The sequence below is a fragment of the Rhinoraja longicauda genome, chromosome 3 (genome assembly GCF_053455715.1).
Source record: "Rhinoraja longicauda isolate Sanriku21f chromosome 3, sRhiLon1.1, whole genome shotgun sequence".
In the NCBI taxonomy this organism is placed as follows: Eukaryota; Metazoa; Chordata; class Chondrichthyes; order Rajiformes; family Arhynchobatidae; genus Rhinoraja; species Rhinoraja longicauda.
The window spans coordinates 28777745-28796140 of record NC_135955.1 but is presented as its reverse complement, the minus strand read 5'-3'; the positions used below and the strand labels follow the sequence as shown (position 1 = coordinate 28796140).

General features: G+C 43.0%; 1 protein-coding gene across 10 annotated transcripts in view; it reads right to left on the bottom strand.

The window, feature by feature from the left end:
* The window catches only part of trpm3 (transient receptor potential cation channel, subfamily M, member 3), a 394480-nt gene that overhangs the window by 18181 nt on the left and 357903 nt on the right, over positions 1 to 18396 (bottom strand). For all 10 annotated transcript variants that reach the window (XM_078395256.1, XM_078395261.1, XM_078395266.1 and 7 more), the window contains 10 exons: positions 16736 to 17025; positions 15142 to 15370; positions 13136 to 13303; positions 12675 to 12815; positions 9378 to 9506; positions 7897 to 8148; positions 5090 to 5264; positions 3479 to 3620; positions 2898 to 3097; positions 1324 to 1456 (listed from right to left, as the gene is read on the bottom strand). In XM_078395256.1, coding sequence (XP_078251382.1) covers positions 1324 to 1456; positions 2898 to 3097; positions 3479 to 3620; positions 5090 to 5264; positions 7897 to 8148; positions 9378 to 9506; positions 12675 to 12815; positions 13136 to 13303; positions 15142 to 15370; positions 16736 to 17025 — 1859 coding nt within the window. The remainder of the gene's footprint in view (positions 1 to 1323; positions 1457 to 2897; positions 3098 to 3478; positions 3621 to 5089; positions 5265 to 7896; positions 8149 to 9377; positions 9507 to 12674; positions 12816 to 13135; positions 13304 to 15141; positions 15371 to 16735; positions 17026 to 18396) is intronic.

Sequence of the window (18396 nt, the reverse complement as noted above, 5' to 3'; positions counted from 1 at the left end):
TATTTGTCAATCAACCACTTTAAAAGACTGTGATTATAGTATAATCAAAGAGGGGATGTAAGGGCTCAAATTCAGCGTAGCCATGTGGGTTTTATTGCACGGGTGTAAAAAAGGTGTAAAAGCTCCAGTTCGATTATGTTGCCAGGACATCCTGTTGTCAGCAGGGGAGCGCGGTTTATGGCTAAGGGTATCCTTTGATATGGGCAACTGGCTTTAAGGCTTTGATGGTTAGCCATCGTTTGAAGTGTTAAGAAGAACAACTTGCCATATGGACTGCCCTTTGTTCCCAAGAAAGAAGAGGTCACGATGGACACAACGGACACGGAGGTCCCGAAAGACACATAAAGATTTATAGGACATTGTAAAACTTGCCATATAAGGTAGCAACAGGAAATGTACTGGCACATGTATTTCGGGTATAAATATGTGTAATTGTTAGCATTCGGGGAGAGAGACTACACTAGCTTCCTAAGCGTTTCTAAACGCTTTGGTTTCTCGACTCTCCCACCTGGGTGAGTAGAATAAAGAGGTTAAACGAATTCGGTTGTCTGCCTGTTTTTTCTAATAGGCCACAGACTACAACACTAGGGCTCACTCCAAATAATGCCGCAACTTGGTTTTGCGGAACACCAGCTTGAAGTTGCCCTATCGCACGGGCCCTATCCAGATCAGTCAAACGTGGCATGCCGATTCTTGGAGCAGACACCTACTGACCACTGTAGCAGGGCCCATGCTCACAGATGCTGCCAATCAGGTGCCGATCAGGCACCTGATTGTCAGCACCTGGGGGTACCAGAAGCTCAAAACAAGAGTCAATAGCAACAGCAGAATAAGCTGTTTGGCATTGACAGAGAAGATTTGGCAAATTTTTCATGGGCGCAACCCATATACTCAGCTCTGCTGCTCATCCCACAAATGCATGTTCCTTACAAATGTGGCACCATTTAAAAGGGAAATAAACAGGCTTTCCAACGGTATAAGATTTATTGCCAAGAAGCATTGTTACAACAAAGAAATAATCTACCAAACACAAATTTCCTTACTTTTTGTGCTATGTTTATATCCTAATGCCAGGCTGTGAAAAATCGAATGCCTTTCTATGAATTATTTGAAATATGGCTCCACTAACGTGATAACTGTTTATCTTGAGTGCCTATGGTAAAATGGCAAGGGAAGCTTAATTAGCATATAAGCAAAGCTTTCCGCACCAGCAGGAACAACTTAAACCTGTTCACCTGTTCAGTGGATGAACTCTACTCTCAACTCTGAGACTGCATCCATTATAAATGGAAAAGATACTCCTTAAAACTGAAGACAACCTACCGCTCAGCAGTAATTCTTATTCTTTCATCATTTGAAGAGTTGAACATATCATCCTTTTCTCGAAAATACTCTTCTATGCACTGTTCCTCGAAGTCGTGCAGTTTCTTTAGTTCATCTTCGGTGATGCAGAGTTCTAATCAGAGATAAAAGATAATGGATTTAATTGCAACTGTGCATTTGGGTTTAGAGAAACAGCAATGAAACAGGCCCTTCGGCCCATCGAGTCCATGCCGACCAGTGATCCCCGTACACTAGCCCTATTCTACACAAGTGGAACAATTTACAATTTTTACTGAAGCCAATTAACCTACAATTAACTGTACGTCTTTGGAGTGTAGGAGGAAACTGGAGCACCCAGAGAAAAGCCACCCTGTCTGGGGAGAATGGTCAGGAAGGAGTCCAGGTCTCTGGCCCTGTAAGGCAACAACTCTACCGCTGTGCCACCGTGCTATCCTTCGCTGTCTATGCTTGTATTGTTCTTCATTGAAAATACCATCACTCATTGAGTGGGAGTTGGTATGCATCATGCTAAACTGATATCAGCAAGAATGTAGAAGAATGAAAAGATGTTTGATTGAAATGTACAAGACCACGAATGATGCGGATGGAGTGGATTTGTGGAGGATGTTTCCTCTTAAAGTAGAATCCAGAACTAGGAATTGTTGTTTTAAAAATAATTGTGGAGTGCCCAAACGCCTCCGGCTATGGGAGTCAAGATCATTCCATCAACGGAAGGCTCAAGGATGTGTGATATAGAAGTTTGGAGAATGAGGGAACATTGTTACGGAATAAGGAAATGCCCATTTAACAGGGAGATGAGGAGGTATGCTCTTCACCAAGAGTCACCGATCTTTGGGATTCTCTACCCCACAAAACTGCAGAGGCAGAATCATTGAATCTATTCAAGGCCAGGGTTTTAAAATCTGCCAAGGAATGCAAGGATTTGGGTGAATAGGCAGGAAAATGGAAGTTGAGACCATGTTTGGGTCAACTGTCATCTTAGTGAATGATGGAGGAGGCTCATGGGGCCATATCACCAAATTGCTGTCCTATTTCTCACTTTCGCAGGACTTAAGACAGTTATGGTACTCTCAATAAATAAGACTGAGGTAAGAGCTAGGGAGTGTAAATAGGTCTCCCTCAACTCTAACTGTGCGGAAGGCAGATGTATCAGAAAATCAAAAGACTTGGAAACACTCAGCAGTTCAGGGAGCAGAGTTAAACATTTCTGGTTGAAAACCAACGAAGGGTCTATGATTTGAAACATTGACTCTCTTTCCACAGGTGCTGCCTGACCTGATGAGTGTTTATGGAAAATCATTTGGTTGCTGTAACTGTTAGTTATACTCTGCTTGCTCAGAGGATGTAATTTATCAAGCCCTATTGATGCTTAGTTAAGTATAAGTATTATCACCAGTGGAGGTTGACTAATTAGAATCCATGAAGGATTCATCTGTCTGCCCCAAGGCTAATCAAAGTCAGCACTGAAAATAATTCTAGTTATTGTCTTATTGGATGGTCAAAACTAAGCGGGACTTGTTAAGAAAGCTGCTCCCTCTATGCAAGCGACTTACTGAGTCCATAATCTTTGTCCTCCTGCTCTCGTTCTTGCTTGCGCCATCGGCAGCAAATGTGTTGGCAGACCATGGTCATGTGACTGAGGGTGATCAGCGGTGGAGGCAAGACAGGCCTCTCATGGAAGGCCATGATCACTTGGTACCTCTGAAACTTCCAAACTTGGTTTGATATCGATTTGACTTCAAAAAATGTGTTGCTGCCAAGGAACAAAAAGAGATAAGTTGTCAAAAGAAACAAAGAAATGTTGCCTCCATGTTCATCTCACCATGGCTTATTTCATTGTTTTTTCTCCTTAATAAAGAAAATCATAAAAAGGATAAGATGTGTAAAGGAACTGGGAGGAAGATAAGCAGGAGGATTAGGATATAAAGCACTTCAGGTCTGCTCAGCCATAACCTTGTGAAAGCTAATAGTCTTAAAATCAAACTGCCTTTGCTTTGAATATAATGCTGAGACAGATAGTTTAATGCCAGCCTCTGTTTCGTAGCCACTTTCAATGTCCAATCTAATTTTCTTTCTTAAAGATGTTCTTTACCATTTTGTATACTTCATACAAGCTACAAAGTCTGATACTCACTTGAACACAGCTATAAGGAGGTTGACTAGCAGAATATTTGCAACCAAGAGGTAACAGGCCATTATTGCAGGGATGATCCATGCTCCAGTTATGCAAGGAGGTAGGGGTCTACCATCCTCCGTCAATCCAGCCCCACATGGAGCTAAAATGAAAGGAAAAGGATACATTAACAAAACGAAGATCATTGCTGCACCGTCACATATTAAAAACAGCATGTGATTAAACTTGAGGACCAAGTAGAAAGGAACTGCAGATGCTGGTTTACACTGAAGATAGACACAAAAAGCTGGAGTAACTCAACAGGTCAGGCAGCATCTCTGCAAAAAAGCAGTAGGTGATATTTCGGGTGGAGACCCTTCTTCAGACTGAGAGTCGGGGGGGGGGGGGGGTAAACGAGAGATAGAGAAGGTACATAGAACAAATGAATGAAAGCTATGCAAAAAGCACCAATGATCAAGGAATGGTGGAACCCACAATGATCCATTGTTGGCTGTGGGATGCAGATAGGAAGTCTGTTGAGTGGGATACAGATAGGAAGTCCCAATCTGTGAACAAATGGGACAGGCAGAGAATTGGGCAGGCAGGTCATTACCTTGACAGAGATTTAGCCATTGAGGAATGTTGGGTGTTAGCATTAGGTTGGTGCTCTGCTGGTTGTCTTTAACATTCCCAGCTTGGATTATGAGCTCAAAATATCCCCCAAAAAGTCACAGTAAATTTGATTTCCTAATCATCTTACAACTATTACTGCATTTCTGTTTACTTCATCACTGTTGACATTTGAATTTCATTCAGCTGGAGCTAATTTGGCCCACTGTGCCTGTGCTGACTCTTTGATAGAACTATCCAAGTGGACCCTGTTCTTGCCCTGCAGCTCTGAAACAATTTGCATTTACATGAACTGACCTTTGAAAGTTTTTATTGAAGCTGCCCATTTGGGTGCAGAATTCTGTGCCATTTGGGTGCAGAAATACTGCCCAACATCACGCATGAACAGGCTGGCTCTAATTTTAATGCACACTTGTTTTGGATTCCTCACAAAAGGAAGTAACTTTTGTCTACATAAATTGTCAATTCCTTTCAGTCATTGTAAAGACTCCTTAATGTAAAAACACACCTGATCTCTGGAGACTTAACAAGATAAACCTTTTAGTTCTGGGTGAAATTATTTTGCTTCAAAATCTGATTTATGTCAGTAATTTAGGACTAGACTCGTATTGCAAAATCTTCCCAAGGCTATCAAGCGTGTGCAGGGTAACCAACAGTCACACATACTCAATCACAGTGTCATAGAGTCATACAGCATTGAAACAAGCCCTTCAGCCTAACTTGTCGATGCTGACCAAGATGCCCCACCTCTACTATTCCCACCTGCGTTTGGCCCATATTAAGCTAGTAATCAAGGTGAAACAGTTTCCCAGAGGCACTCACATGCTCACTCCAATACAAGGTCTCCCACTCAGTCACACCTCCTCACCCGTAGTTACTCTCAATCACTCATAGACACCCTAATCCCTCATGAGTACTCATACCCTCGCACATACCCCCCAAAGACAGTCACAGTTAGTTATTGTCATCCGTGGTCATCCTTAGTAACCCACGTTCACTCACGGTCAATTTGGTCAGCAAACACTTCTCCATAGATCATCCAATAAGGCATGTAGAAAATGTTTCTCGCCAGCCTCCAGGACGGATCTTCATTAGGGTGAAGAATTGCTTGGCGTGCCACTCCAAAGCTCATTAAAATCACCAGCATGATGATCACAAAGTACATCATGTCCATCATCTACAAGGAGTGGTGTGAGAAGAGATGCAGTATTAGTAACCTGGGAAGAGAGAACACCATTTAGCCACTTAAAACTGTTCTGCCTATATCTTCACTCACCTACACCGCTTGGCAGTGTTTTTGAGGGGAGAAAGTGTACCAAATTTCAACTCCCCTTTGTGAAAATATGGCCCTTGACTTCTCTCTCAAATTTAGGGTTATACCTCGTTTGTTCTCAACTCATCCACCAGAGGAAACAGCTCCTCTCTGTCCAGTCGATCAACTCCTTTAATCACACCTTAATCATCTTTACTCCAAGGTCTATGAAACCTGGCCTTATTTTTAAACTTTTTGTTTTGGTAGAATGCGGAATAACATACTTGTTGAAGCCAATTTAAGAATAATTTTAGGCATTCTCACTTTTTCCTACCACAGATAACGTCTGCATGAGAAATTGTTTCCTGGACTTGCTCAGGTGAAAATGAGATTCCCAGTGGCGATTTCCCCTTTGGAACAGTCCAATTGTCGAAAGGCCGAAAGTAGAGAACTGAAGGGAAGGAGAGGGGAGAGCATGTGACAAAGGTCATAAGGAATCATTAGAGATGGAAGTAGACTGAGACCGCCTCCCTTCGATACCAGGCCAAACATAACTTTATAGAAAGATGTTACAGGAAACATGCCTGGCATTTCCAAGCCTTCTTCGTATGGATTTATACTGGTATAGTTTTGGGATGCAATCCTACTTGGCAAAGTTTTGTCAGATCATTGAGGCGAAATAAAATATGGGTTATTTCCTGTGATTTATTTGTTTTAAATTCCATGTGTACTCTGACAGAAAGGACATCATAAAATACTCTTATTTTTCCCTTGTGTATACAATAAAGAATGATTGACTGAAGTTCGGGATTCAATGATTGAATTTACAACAATACAATGTTCATGTAAATACAGCACAATAAAACAAAAATTATTTTGAAGTAAAATGTACTTCTGAAAATACTTTCATGATCGACAGTAGACCAATCATTATTTTAATCCTTGCTTACTATTCTCTATCTCTACACCCACCCCCCCCCCCCCCCCCCCTCTCCCTCCATCTTATGTTGCTCTATTTCCCTTTATTGAACAGATTTATTGATCTCAGTTGAGAAATTCTCAATTGATAATCAATCCCCAGCTCCAGCAAGATTTTGGACAAGGACATTTCATATTTCTAATTTCTGTTTGTGTAAGGAAATGCCTGACTCGTTAGTTACATTTGCCGTGTGTTCTGCACACCAAAGGAAAATAAATAGTTTCTGAACGCTTCATTACCTAGATGAACACGAAATACCTAGATCATGCTCAGCTGGTTCACGAGAATTCAAGCCCAGTTTATGCAACCTTGCTTGCAATTGAACAATTTTCCTAGTTCTGACAATCTGCCTTGTCAATCCATTCTTCCTCCGAAAGATGAATGGTAATCATGTTCACGCAGTAACATTGCAATGCTTTGAAAAACCAATTTTCTAAACAATTTAAGATCAGAGGTTTGAAAGCTTTGTGTATTCACCTAGAATAACTTGGATTTGGTGCAGAAAAAGGCCAGTTGGGTTAGCTGGTATATGGAATTAGGAAAATTGTTAAATTACAAGCAGGGTTGCATAAACTGGGCTTGAATTCCCGTGAACCAGCTGAGCATAATCTAGGTAATTCGTGTTCATCTAGGTAATGAAGCATTCAGACTTGGCCTGAAGAAGGGCCTTCACCTGAAACGTCACCCATTCCTTCTCTCCAGAGATGCTGCCTGTCCCGCTAAGTTACTCCAGCATTTTGTGTCTATCTTCGGTATAAACCAGCATCTTCAGTTCCTTCCTACACATATGGTATTCTTCATGCTCTCGTGCCTCCTTCCAACCTTCATCTCATCCTCTTAGCTTGGCTTTTCATTGCTGTCCCCTGCTCAGTTTATCTAGCGTCCTCGTAAATGCATCTCTGCTGTTCATCTCAACCATTCCTCAGTGAGAGTGTTCCAGGATCTCACTGCTGTTTGGATAAAGACATTTGTCCCAAACTCCACACTGGATTTATCAGACATTATTTATACATTTATGTCCCCTCATTAACAGACAATAGACAATAGGTGCAGGAGTAGGCCATTCGGCCCTTCGAGTCAGCACCGCCATTCAATGTGATCATGGCTGATCATTCTCAATCAGTACCCCGTTCCTGCCTTCTCCCCATACCCCCTGACTCCGCTATCCTTAAGAGCTCTATCTAGCTCTCTCTTGAATGCATTCAGAGAATTGTCCTCCACTGCCTTCTGAGGCAGAGAATTCCACAGATTCACAACTCGCTGACTGAAAAGGGTTTTCCTCATCTCCGTTCAAAATGGCCTACTCCTTATTCTTAAACTGTGGCCCCTTGTTCTGGACTCCCCCAACATTGGGATTCTGGTCCTACCCTGCAAATGGAAACATCTCTGAACCTAGCCTCTCAAACCATTCCATAATCATAAATACCACCACCAGGTCAAACTATGGCCTCTCCTTTTCATTGGAACTTCAGCCTGCTCAATGTTTCCTGGTTGCAATCTCTCAGTTAAGGTACTATTATCTGCCCAGAGTTGAATTTGAATACAGAGCTGACTGAATAAGTAGCTTATTCATCTTACCATTTTTCCAATCATCATGACATAAGGCCCCAGATACTTGTTGACCCCGAAGATGTCTAATAGGCGAATGTACCAGTAAATGATGTTAACGCAGTAGATGACTCGACCGTAGCTCATATATGGCTTCTCCTGCAGGCGCAGCACCATCCCCACAGAGAAAAGCAGGATAGCCATGAGATCGGTGACGTTCCAGTACTCCTGTAGCCAGACCTTCACCTTCTGCAGCAGTTTGCCAGGCTCTGACATCAGGATCTGATCAAGTCAAACAATGACATTAATTCTGTGGAAAAGGCCATCAAACAGAACTTAGCGGCACCACAGCTAACATTCTACACCATTTGTGGACTGAACTTTAGGAAACTGGTGAGTACAGGGATAGGGTACAGTTGGAACTAACGAGGTAAGAAATATTGGTGTGTTCAATCAAGGCACATCAACATACAGCCATACAAAGATGTTCATTCCAGCCATCCACATCATGGCCTGAGGGCAGCCAAAACGAATGCAAAACAAGAGATTTAAAATAGGCAAACACTTAAACACAGGTTACCAGGGGGATGACAGATGTTATTGTCGGTTCCATTGACATCTCCAGAGATTTTGCTCAAACCATTTGCACTACTTTCTCCATGATGAAATGTTGCCACTGGTGGTAATGAGGAATGTTACCGCTCCTCTTTATTTTAGCACCTGTCTGTAGCTGCACAATCTGAGATTTTTGACTGCCAGCTCCCGGCAACGGAACTATCATCGGGAACCTCAATGATGGATTGGCCCTAAATGATTGGCAAGGGTGCTGATGGGAAAGGACCATTCTTAATCCCTCTGATCCACTTCTGCTAAAGTTTCCATTCAAGTCATGTTGAAACTAGACTTGTATGTGGTCGCAGGTAGAAATGCAACTTCCTTAATTGATGAAAATCTTCCCAAAACAAAATTTCAGACAATTGCGAAGGACAAGAAGTTTGAATTGCCACCTGTCTTGCAAGTTGGTTTTGTCTATTTTGACAATGCTTAACTCATTCATGTATTTCAGGGTGAAGCAGACATGGCTTAAAGTTCATATCTAGTGAAATGAATACGTATCTACCCACGAGGATTTACATATGTGTGTATACAATAGTTTATCAGCCCTCAGTTCAAATCCCTCTTTGCCCCATGACCATCCAATCTCTACACCTTCCTCCTTATCTGACATTCTTTATAATTTTGCTAATTCTCCTCTTCTGGTGCAATGTATGTCCTTAATTTCCTTTGACCCATTCATGGCTATGCCTTTAGCTGCTGTAAGCTCTAGACTCCTTGTCCTCAGCCTTTTACCTCTCTTCCCTCCTTTAAATCCTACCACTTTGACTAAATATTTTACCAGCTATCTTAATATTTGTAAATGTCGCTCAGAGTTAAATATTCACTTTTGTGAAGTAAGTTGGGATGGTCTGACAAAAAGTTGCCATATAAATGTCAGTTCTTGTCAAGCTTACCTCTCGCATCTTTTCAATGCCAAGGGTGAAGATGTAAGAAATGACTATCCACTCCTGCACTGATGGCCACCGCTCCATTTTCACCAAAACGATGTAATTAAAAAGCATCAGATAGCCAAAGTATGCTAGCTGTATGACAGGAAACACACCACATTATATCAAAAGCATTTCCAAAAGATTTGCTGAAAGCTTACAAAGGATTGCACAGAAATGGGCTGTTCAGCCCAACAGTTCATGCTGGCTTTTGTTTCCCACTCGAGCCTCCCATCTTTCCTGATCTGAATTTATCAGTATAACCCTTCTTCCTCAAAAGCTTATAACATAAATGCATCTATACTATTCATTGGGTTAACATATGATGAGCGTTTGAGGGCACTGGACCTGTACTCGCTGGAATTTAGAAGGATGAGGGGGGAACTCATTGAAACTTACCAAACAGTGAAAGGCCTGGATAGACTAGATGAAAAGAGGATGTTTCCACGGTGGGAGAGTCTAGGACCAGAGGGCATAGCCTCAGAATAAAAGAACACAGGTTTAGAAAGGAATTTCTTTAGTCAGACGGTGGTGAATGTGGGGAATTCATTGCCACAGACAGCTGTGGAGGCCAAGTCATTTGGGTATTTTTCAGGCAGAGATGTTCAGTTTCTTGATTAGTAAGGGTGTCAAGGGTTATGGGGAGAAGGCAGGAGAATGGTGTTGAGAGGGTAATATAGATCAGCCATGATTGAATGGCAGAGTAGACTCAATGAGCCAAATGGTCTAATGTTGCTCCTATGACGTATGAACCTATTCGCTTCAACCATTTTCCTGTGGTGGTGAGTTCCATATTATCATCACTCTTTGGAGAATGAAGTTTCTTCTGAATTCCCTGTTGGATTTCTTGATGGCTATCTTATATAGATGGTCTTTGATTCTGCTCTTTCACATCTCTGTTACCATCCTTTCAAAACCTTTGTGTAGGAAGGAACTGCAGATTCTGGTTTAAATCGAAGGTGGACACAAAATGCTGGAGTAACTCAGCGGGACAGGCAGCATCTCTGGAGAGAAGGAATGGGTGACGTTTCAGGTCGAGACCCTTCTTCAAACTGAAGTCTGAAGTCTTCAGAGATGCTGCCTGTCCCGCTGAGTTAATCCAGCCTTTTGTGTTTAGTTTCAAAACCTTTCATCATTTTCAAGATCTCTATCAGATATTGAGCCTCTTTTTCCCTCAAAAGATTAGGGGCCTGGTATGTCCATGATTTGTGTCTCCTTGGATTTCTGGCATAATCCTTGCAAATCTTTGCACCTTTCCAGTACTTCCATATCCATTTTAAAATACACTAACCAGGATTGCATGCAACACTGTGTCATGTAACCCTGTGCCCTGAGCAAATAATCAATACAGGTTAATTGAAACTTCCCTGCTTGGTTTGCTGCTATGATCTTACCAACCTTGCTGCAACATTTAGTGATTGTGTACATGTACTCAAATTTGGTTACTCCCTCCCCTCCCTGGATGTATATCCCTAATCCTCCACACATTTATCTGTTCAACTTCATTTGAAAAAAGATTTTGACAGTTTGTTAGTTATATTAAATAAAGATTGGAACTTATAATTGTCCTAGCAGAGATGAATACACACTAAAAAAGATATCAGTTTCACAATGTTCACGCAATGAGATTACAATACACACACACATTAGGTCGAGAAATTTCGCGAAGCAATAATTATGATTTAATGTCCATTAAAATAATGTAGTTCTCATGCAACTATGTGTAAAAGTTTTAAGATATATTTAATGGCTACTATTTTGCAAAAAAAAGCTGAAACTTACTAATTAAAGTGACGTCCTTAAATTGCAGCAGAGAAAGCCACAAACACCAGAGTCTGATGAGGTGCTATGAATCAGTGATTTCCATGCCAAACTATCTGAAAGGGCAGAAATACTAAAGGGGCTGTCAGTTTCATAAAGTCATGATAATGATGACGAATGCTACCAGTTGCTACTCATTGCAATCACAAACTCAGGCTCATTGAGGTCTTGGTAATTTGAAGGAAGTGGAAATCATGACAGAAAAGTACTAAGATGCCCTGACTAAAGACCACTGGAGATCACAGACCCAGGGATCAGCGCATACTCCTGTGGGATGTGTTACTCCATGGGGTCACAATGGAATCACAAAGGTTCAGCCCTACCTCACGCACTCTCCTTTGAGTGGGAAGGGCAAGGATAAAAGATGAACTAAGAAACAAAATTCCAGCCAGTTGCTGCTTGACTTGCTGAGCTCTCCAGGCATTTCTGTTTTTGCTTCAGATACCAGTATCCTCAGTTTTATTTTAATTACCAAACATTTGATCATATTCCTGTTTATGGGGTTTGCTGTGGACAAAGAAGCCACAGTCTTTTCACACTGCAACATTCAACATACTTCAAATGTAGTTCTTCGCCTGCAAAACATTTTGGGGCATCCTGATATCTGTGTGAAAGTGCTGCTAAAATGCATGACTTTCTTCTCACATGCATGTAAAAGTTATCTTTAAATAATTTTAAAGTTATCTTTCTTAACTAGTTTTGCCATTGGAATATGATGGGGATAAAGAGAGGCAGATGAATTGAATAAGTTTTTGCATCAGTCTTCACAGTGAAAGACACCAGCAACATGTCGGAAATTCAAGAGAGTCGGGGTTCAGAAGTTAGTGGAGTTGCTATTACTAAGGAGAAGGTGCTTGGAAAGCTGAAGAGTCCGAAGGTGGGCAGGTCACCTGGACTACACCTCAGAGTTCTGAAAGAGGTAGCTGTAGAGATTGTGGAGGCATTTGTAGTGATCTTTCAAGAATCACTAGAGTCGGGAGTGGTTCCAGAGGACTGAAAAATTGCAAATGTCACTTCACTGTTCAAGAAGGGAAAGGAGGGGAAATTATAGTCTGGTTAGCCTGACTTCAGTGGTTGATAAGATTTTAGTGTCCGTTATTAAGGACGAGGTTTCCGAGTAGTCAAAAGCATATGATAAAGTAGGCCAAAGTCAGCATGGTTTTGTGAAGGGGAGATCTTGCCTGACAAATCTGTTGGAATTCTCTGAGGAAATAAATAGCAGGATAGACAAAGGAGAGTCATGTGAACCATTAACATTGGATCTGATTTACATTTGTTTTTGGGTGCTATTTTGAACTAATGACCTGTTAACCTAACACCCCCTAAATCCCCTGGCAGTGATACTTCCTTCAGCACTCATTGCTGTAAGCATTTACCAGTATTTGGGAATGAGGGAATCACGCTGTTATATGTTTATACTGTTTGCATTCAATTCTTTCTTACCGTATGAAACCAGAACTTAACAATTGGAGCATTGTAAAATTCATAGATTTTTCTTCCAAATGGGATCATTCTGTGTACTGTTGGTACTACTTCTTCATTTTTCTTTCGAGCTGATTCTCCATTCACCCCGTCAAGCATTGCCTGAAAGTCACATATGGTTGAAAACTGAGACCAGCCCACTCTTAAATGGCTCGTGTTAGACATACCAATAACCCTGGCATTCCACCAAGAGCATTGAAAGCCAATGCCTGCCCATTGTATCAATGACCAATTCCTACAAGGGAGAGTCTAACTGCTCCCGGTTGACATTTAACAGCATTAGTACCATAGAATACCCCAACATCAACATCTAGGGGACCATCATTGGGCTGAAAATTAACTGGATAAGCTATATAAATAGTCTGGCTGCAGGAGATCCTCTTGAAAGTTATAATTGCTCGGTATATCTGGTATTTTCTTACCGTGAACTCCATGTCCTCCTCCTCTTTTTCTTTGACAGGTTTCTCAGGCTCCTCCACTTCTTTCCCCAGTAATGGTGACTCCTGGGTGTGGGGAACGTACGACATCTCATTCTTATTCTTAAATTCCAGGCTAAGGATTGACGGAGGCAGCAGAATTCCCAGAATAACCTTGGGAGGGAAAAATAGAAAGCTTGAGCTCTCTTGGTGTGGATTCTCCTAAACCCAACTAATGAAGCAGAAAGTCATTTTCCAATTAAAGAGTACATGCTGTGGACTCTGCTTCAAAGGCAAGGGTGGCATAGGGCATAGCACACGGATAAACTTCACCATCTACTCAATCTGTACACAGTGGATGCTGGCAGCTTAGCCCTATGTCACAAGATGACAGTGAAGACAAAGTCAGTCAGTTAGAAGAACTCGATACTAATCACAAAGCTGATCACACACCAACAACAGTGGATAGTGAGGATAATGAACGGGTGGCATGAACTTTAGTGTTGCAGCAGCCACCTCAGAAAGTATGATTGGGCTGGACTCACTATCTTAGGATCAATTATGCTTGGTTATTGTCAGCTAGGTTGGTGGCTTGTGATTAAAATAGTTTCGGTGATTTTAAAAAGAGGATAGTCAAAGACATGGTTAAGAAGGTGTATGGTATACATGGGCTTCATCAGTCTGGACATTGAGTATAAGAGTCAGGAAATCATGTTATAGCTTCACAAAACTTAGGTTAGGCTACATTGAGTTCGGCACAGACATTGTGGCCTGAATGGCCTGTTCCTGTGCTGTACTTTATGTTCTACGTCATTTGTACAAGGATGAGTATTAATAGTATTTGCAGAAGGAATGGCAAACAGCCTGAGTAAAATTATTTTATAACAGGATCTTAATTATCTACCTTATTGTAAATCACAAAAACAATAAGAGCATAAGAAATAAAAGCAGGAGTAGGCCATGCAGCCCTTTTGCCTTTTCCTCCTTAGTTTTGTTTTCATTTAGTTTATTATTGTCACGTGTACCAAGGTACAGTGAAAAGCTTGTGTAGGAAGAAAATGCAGATGCTAGTTTATACCGAAGATAGACACAAAGTGCTGGAGCAACTCAGCGGGTCAGGCAGCATCTCTGGAGAAAAGGAACAGGTGACATTTCGGGTTGGAACCCTTCTTCAGACTGAATGTAGAGGTGGGGGGAACTGGAGATAGGAAAAGGCCAGAACCGTCTATGTACAATGAAAAGCTTTTATGTTGCGTGCTATCCAGTCAGTGAAAAGACAATACATGATTACAATCAAACCATCCTTTGCACCTTATTGAAGGAAGGAACCAGCCACTGTACTGTAAGTTAATTTTCAAAGGGCGTTTGTTAAAGTGTCACGTAAAAGATTGTTTTGCACAGTAAGAGTTCATGCTGTTGGAGAATCTTCTGACATAGGGAGGAGCAGGCATATAGTTGGATCTGAAAGCATTGATGGGAATTATAAAATGGAAATGTTGAGGGTAAAATGGAGCCAATGAAGCTGAGAAAATACAGAGTGATGGGAGTAATGGTGATGTGATGTGACAGTGGAGTTGGGATTCAATTATTTCAAAGGTCTTGTGGCCTGCTTCTGCAGTGAAAACCCCTCCAGGGTCTACTCACCTCCAGGGTCTCCTCACCTCCAGGGTCTCCTCCCCTCCAGGGTCTCCTCACCTCCAGGGTCTCCTCCCCTCCAGGGTCTCCTCCCCTCCAGCGTCTCACCACCAGGGTCTCCTCACCTCCAGGGTCTCCTCACCTCCAGGGTCTCCTCACCTCCAGGGTCTCCTCCCCTCCAGGGTCTCCTCCCCTCCAGGGTCTCCTCACCTCCAGGGTCTCCTCACCTCCAGGGTCTCCTCCCCTCCAGGGTCTCCTCCCCTCCAGGGTCTCCTCCCCTCCAGGGTCTCACCTCCAGGGTCTCCTCCCCTCCAGGGTCTCCTCACCTCCAGGGTCTCCTCACCTCCAGGGTCTCCTCCCCTCCAGGGTCTCCTCACCTTCAGGCTGGAGTTCTTGCGCATGCGCAGACGTCCCATCCACATGTCCGTGAGGAGCATCTGACTGCAGGTGTGAGCGATGAAGTCTCGGTGCTTGGCCGCCACAGCCAGCTGCAGGCAGGTGGAGTTGCTCCAGTTCTTCAGCTCATAGGTCAGCAGCTTCATGGCCATCTGCTCCTCCTGCTTGTAGGACTGGTCCAGTAGTTCAACGGCAAGCTGTGCAAACTCCCTGCACAACAAACAGCCCAGAGTTAGGCGACTCATTATAATTTACATGTCAACGTTCATTTTCAGATCTTTTCCATGAAATGGGAAGAGGCCCATTCAACCTTTCTTGTGGCCACCAAACCTCCCAAGACTGGGATTTAAAGCGAGAGGTTTCAAGCATTGAGGGAAAGAATGTCGGTGGCTTTTGTGTTCAATGCCTTGTTCCCACTTCAGGCGTAGCACACCTCAGCTAGAGGATAATGCTTCATTTATCTACAGGTACAGAAGGAGGCCACTCTGCCCCTCATGACTATTCCATTGTTCAAGGAGATGGTGTCTCCTATTCATTAGTTCGGCTCGATGTTCTTTCATACTCAAAAAACCGAAGAATGTCAATTCAAAAATGTTTAATTGACACTCATCTTAAGAGCTTACTTGGAGGAGAGAAGTCCATATTTCCACTCCCTGCTTAGACTTTACTTCAGTCTTTAGAGATACAGCGCAGAAACAGGCCCAACGGTCCACCGGGTCCACGTCGACCAGCCATCACCCAGTACACTAACTACACACACTAGAGACAATTTTACAATTTACCAAAGCCAATTAACCTACAAATCTGTATGTCTTTGAAGTGTTTGTGGAAACCAGAGCACCCAGAGTAAAACCCACACGGTCACAGGTAGAATGTACAAACTCTGTATAGACAGCACCTATAGTCAGGATTGAACCTGGGTCTCTGGCGCTGTAAAGCACCACCATAGTGATTTTGAACTAATCATATTGTTGTATGAAAATAGTATAAGAAAATAACTGCAGATGCTGGTACAAATCGATTTATTCACAAAATGCTGGAGTAACTCAGCAGGTCAGGCAGCATCTCGAGAGAGAAGGAATGGGTGACGTTTCGGGTCGAGACCCTTCTTCAGACTGAATCAAAATATTGTTGTATGAATATTGATTCCCTCTCTCTGCGCTCCTCCGCCACCCTTTTCGCCTTGCTAGTTTCACTCTTCCTATCCCTTCATTATCACCTCTTCCAAAGCCAACAATGCACCTTTCCCTTGTCAGCAGTGCTGGTTCTGACTTGGTCCGTACGTTTTCATACCTCTACTTTCCCTCTCCCTTGACTCTCAGTCTGAAGAAGGGTCTTGGCCTGAAACATCACCTATTCCTTTTCTCCAGAGATGCTGCCTGACCCCCTCACAAATAGTTAATTGGCTGTGAAGCCTTTTAGGATGCTCTGAGGTAGGTCATAAACTCAACGCAGTCCTTCGATTTTGTCATCTTTCTTTAGTTTACTCTTGCTCCGTCTTTCTTTTTCCTCACAACCTCTGTTTCCACCTGCTCTACCGTGTGTCAGGTTGGGGCAAAGTGAGAGCACACATACCTGGAGTTGTGGTTTAATTCCTGGGATATGTCATCCACCATGTCGTTCTCAGAGGCCTCGTGGGCCATGGCCTTGCAGAGCTTGCAGGCCACAAGGGCCTTGGCCATGGCTTCCTCGCCGTGCTGCCAGAAGAACAGCGCCATCTTCTGCCGCTTCATGAGCACAGCCCATAACATCAGCTCGTGGAACGGGTAGGAGAAGTGATTGATCTCCGGATCGTCCAGGTCGATGTCCACGTCCTCCTCTCTCTTCTTGGTCGTCTTCCTGCCTCTCCGGATGGGAGGCTCTTCCTGTTCGTTTTGGAAGGAAATGCTCATCAGCAAAAATAGCTTCACCATTACACAACCCTTCACTCTCAGGAGTGGCCAAGCCTGCAGGATTACCCTGGAGTCACTGGGGATTGAAGATTAATCTGTGGGGGTCTGCCTACAAGCAAATGCCTGATGAAAACCAATGATAGGAGCAATGGGCAGGGGAATACAGTTCAAAAAAAAATTGGCTTTATTTTCATTTCCTTTCAACAGTTTTGTCAATTCTAGAGATACTGGATGTGGAAAGATAAACTCACCAGAGCAGGCGGCATTTGTGGAGGCAAAGAGACAGTCCACGTTTTGGGTCTTGACCAGAAACGTTGATGATCATTTTGCCTCCACAGATGCTGCTTGATCTGACAAGTTCCATCAGCAGTTTGTTTTTTGCTTAGATTCCTGCATGTGCAGCCTCTTAATGACTTAGACGAAGGGATTAAAAGTACCATTAACAAATTTGCAGATGATACTAAGCTGGGCGGTAGTGTGAATTGTAAGGAAGATGCAATAAGGCTGCAGGGTGACTTGGACAGGTTGTGTGAGTGGGCGGATACATGGCAGATGCAGTTTAATGTAGATAAGTGTGAGGTTATTCACTTTGGAAGTAAGAATAGAAAGGCAGATTATTATCTGAATGGTGTCAAGTTAGGAGGAGGGGGAGTTCAACGAGATCTGGGTGTCCTAGTGCATCAGTCAATGAAAGGAAGCATGCAGGTACAGCAGGCAGTGAAGAAAGCCAATGGAATGTTGGCCTTCGTAACAAGAAGAGTTGAGTATAGGAGCAAAGAGGTCCTTCTACAGTTGGTGAGACCGCACCTGGAGTACTGTGTGCAGTTTTGGTCTCCAAATTTGAGGAAGGATATTCTTGCTATGGAGGGCGTGCAGCGTAGGTTCACTAGGTTAATTCCCGGAATGGCGGGACTGTCGTAGGTTGAAAGGCTGGAGCGATTGGGCTTGTATACACTGGAATTTAGAAGGATGAGGGGAGATCTTATTGAAGCATATAAGATAATTAGGGGATTGGACACATTAGAGGCAGGAAACATGTTCCGAATGTTGGGGGAGTCCAGAACAAGGGGCCACAGTTTAAGAATAAGGGGTAGGCCAATTAGAACGGAGATGAGGAAGAACTTTTTCAGTCAGAGAGTGGTGAAGGTGTGGAATTCTCTGCCTCAGAAGGCAGTGGAGGCCAGTTTGTTGGATGCTTTCAAGAGAGAGCTGGATAGAGCTCTTAAGGATAGCGGAGTGAGGGGGTATGGGGAGAAGGCAGGAACGGGGTACTGATTGAGAGTGATCAGCCATGATCGCATTGAATGGCGGTGCTGGCTCGAAGGGCTGAATGGCCTCCTCCTG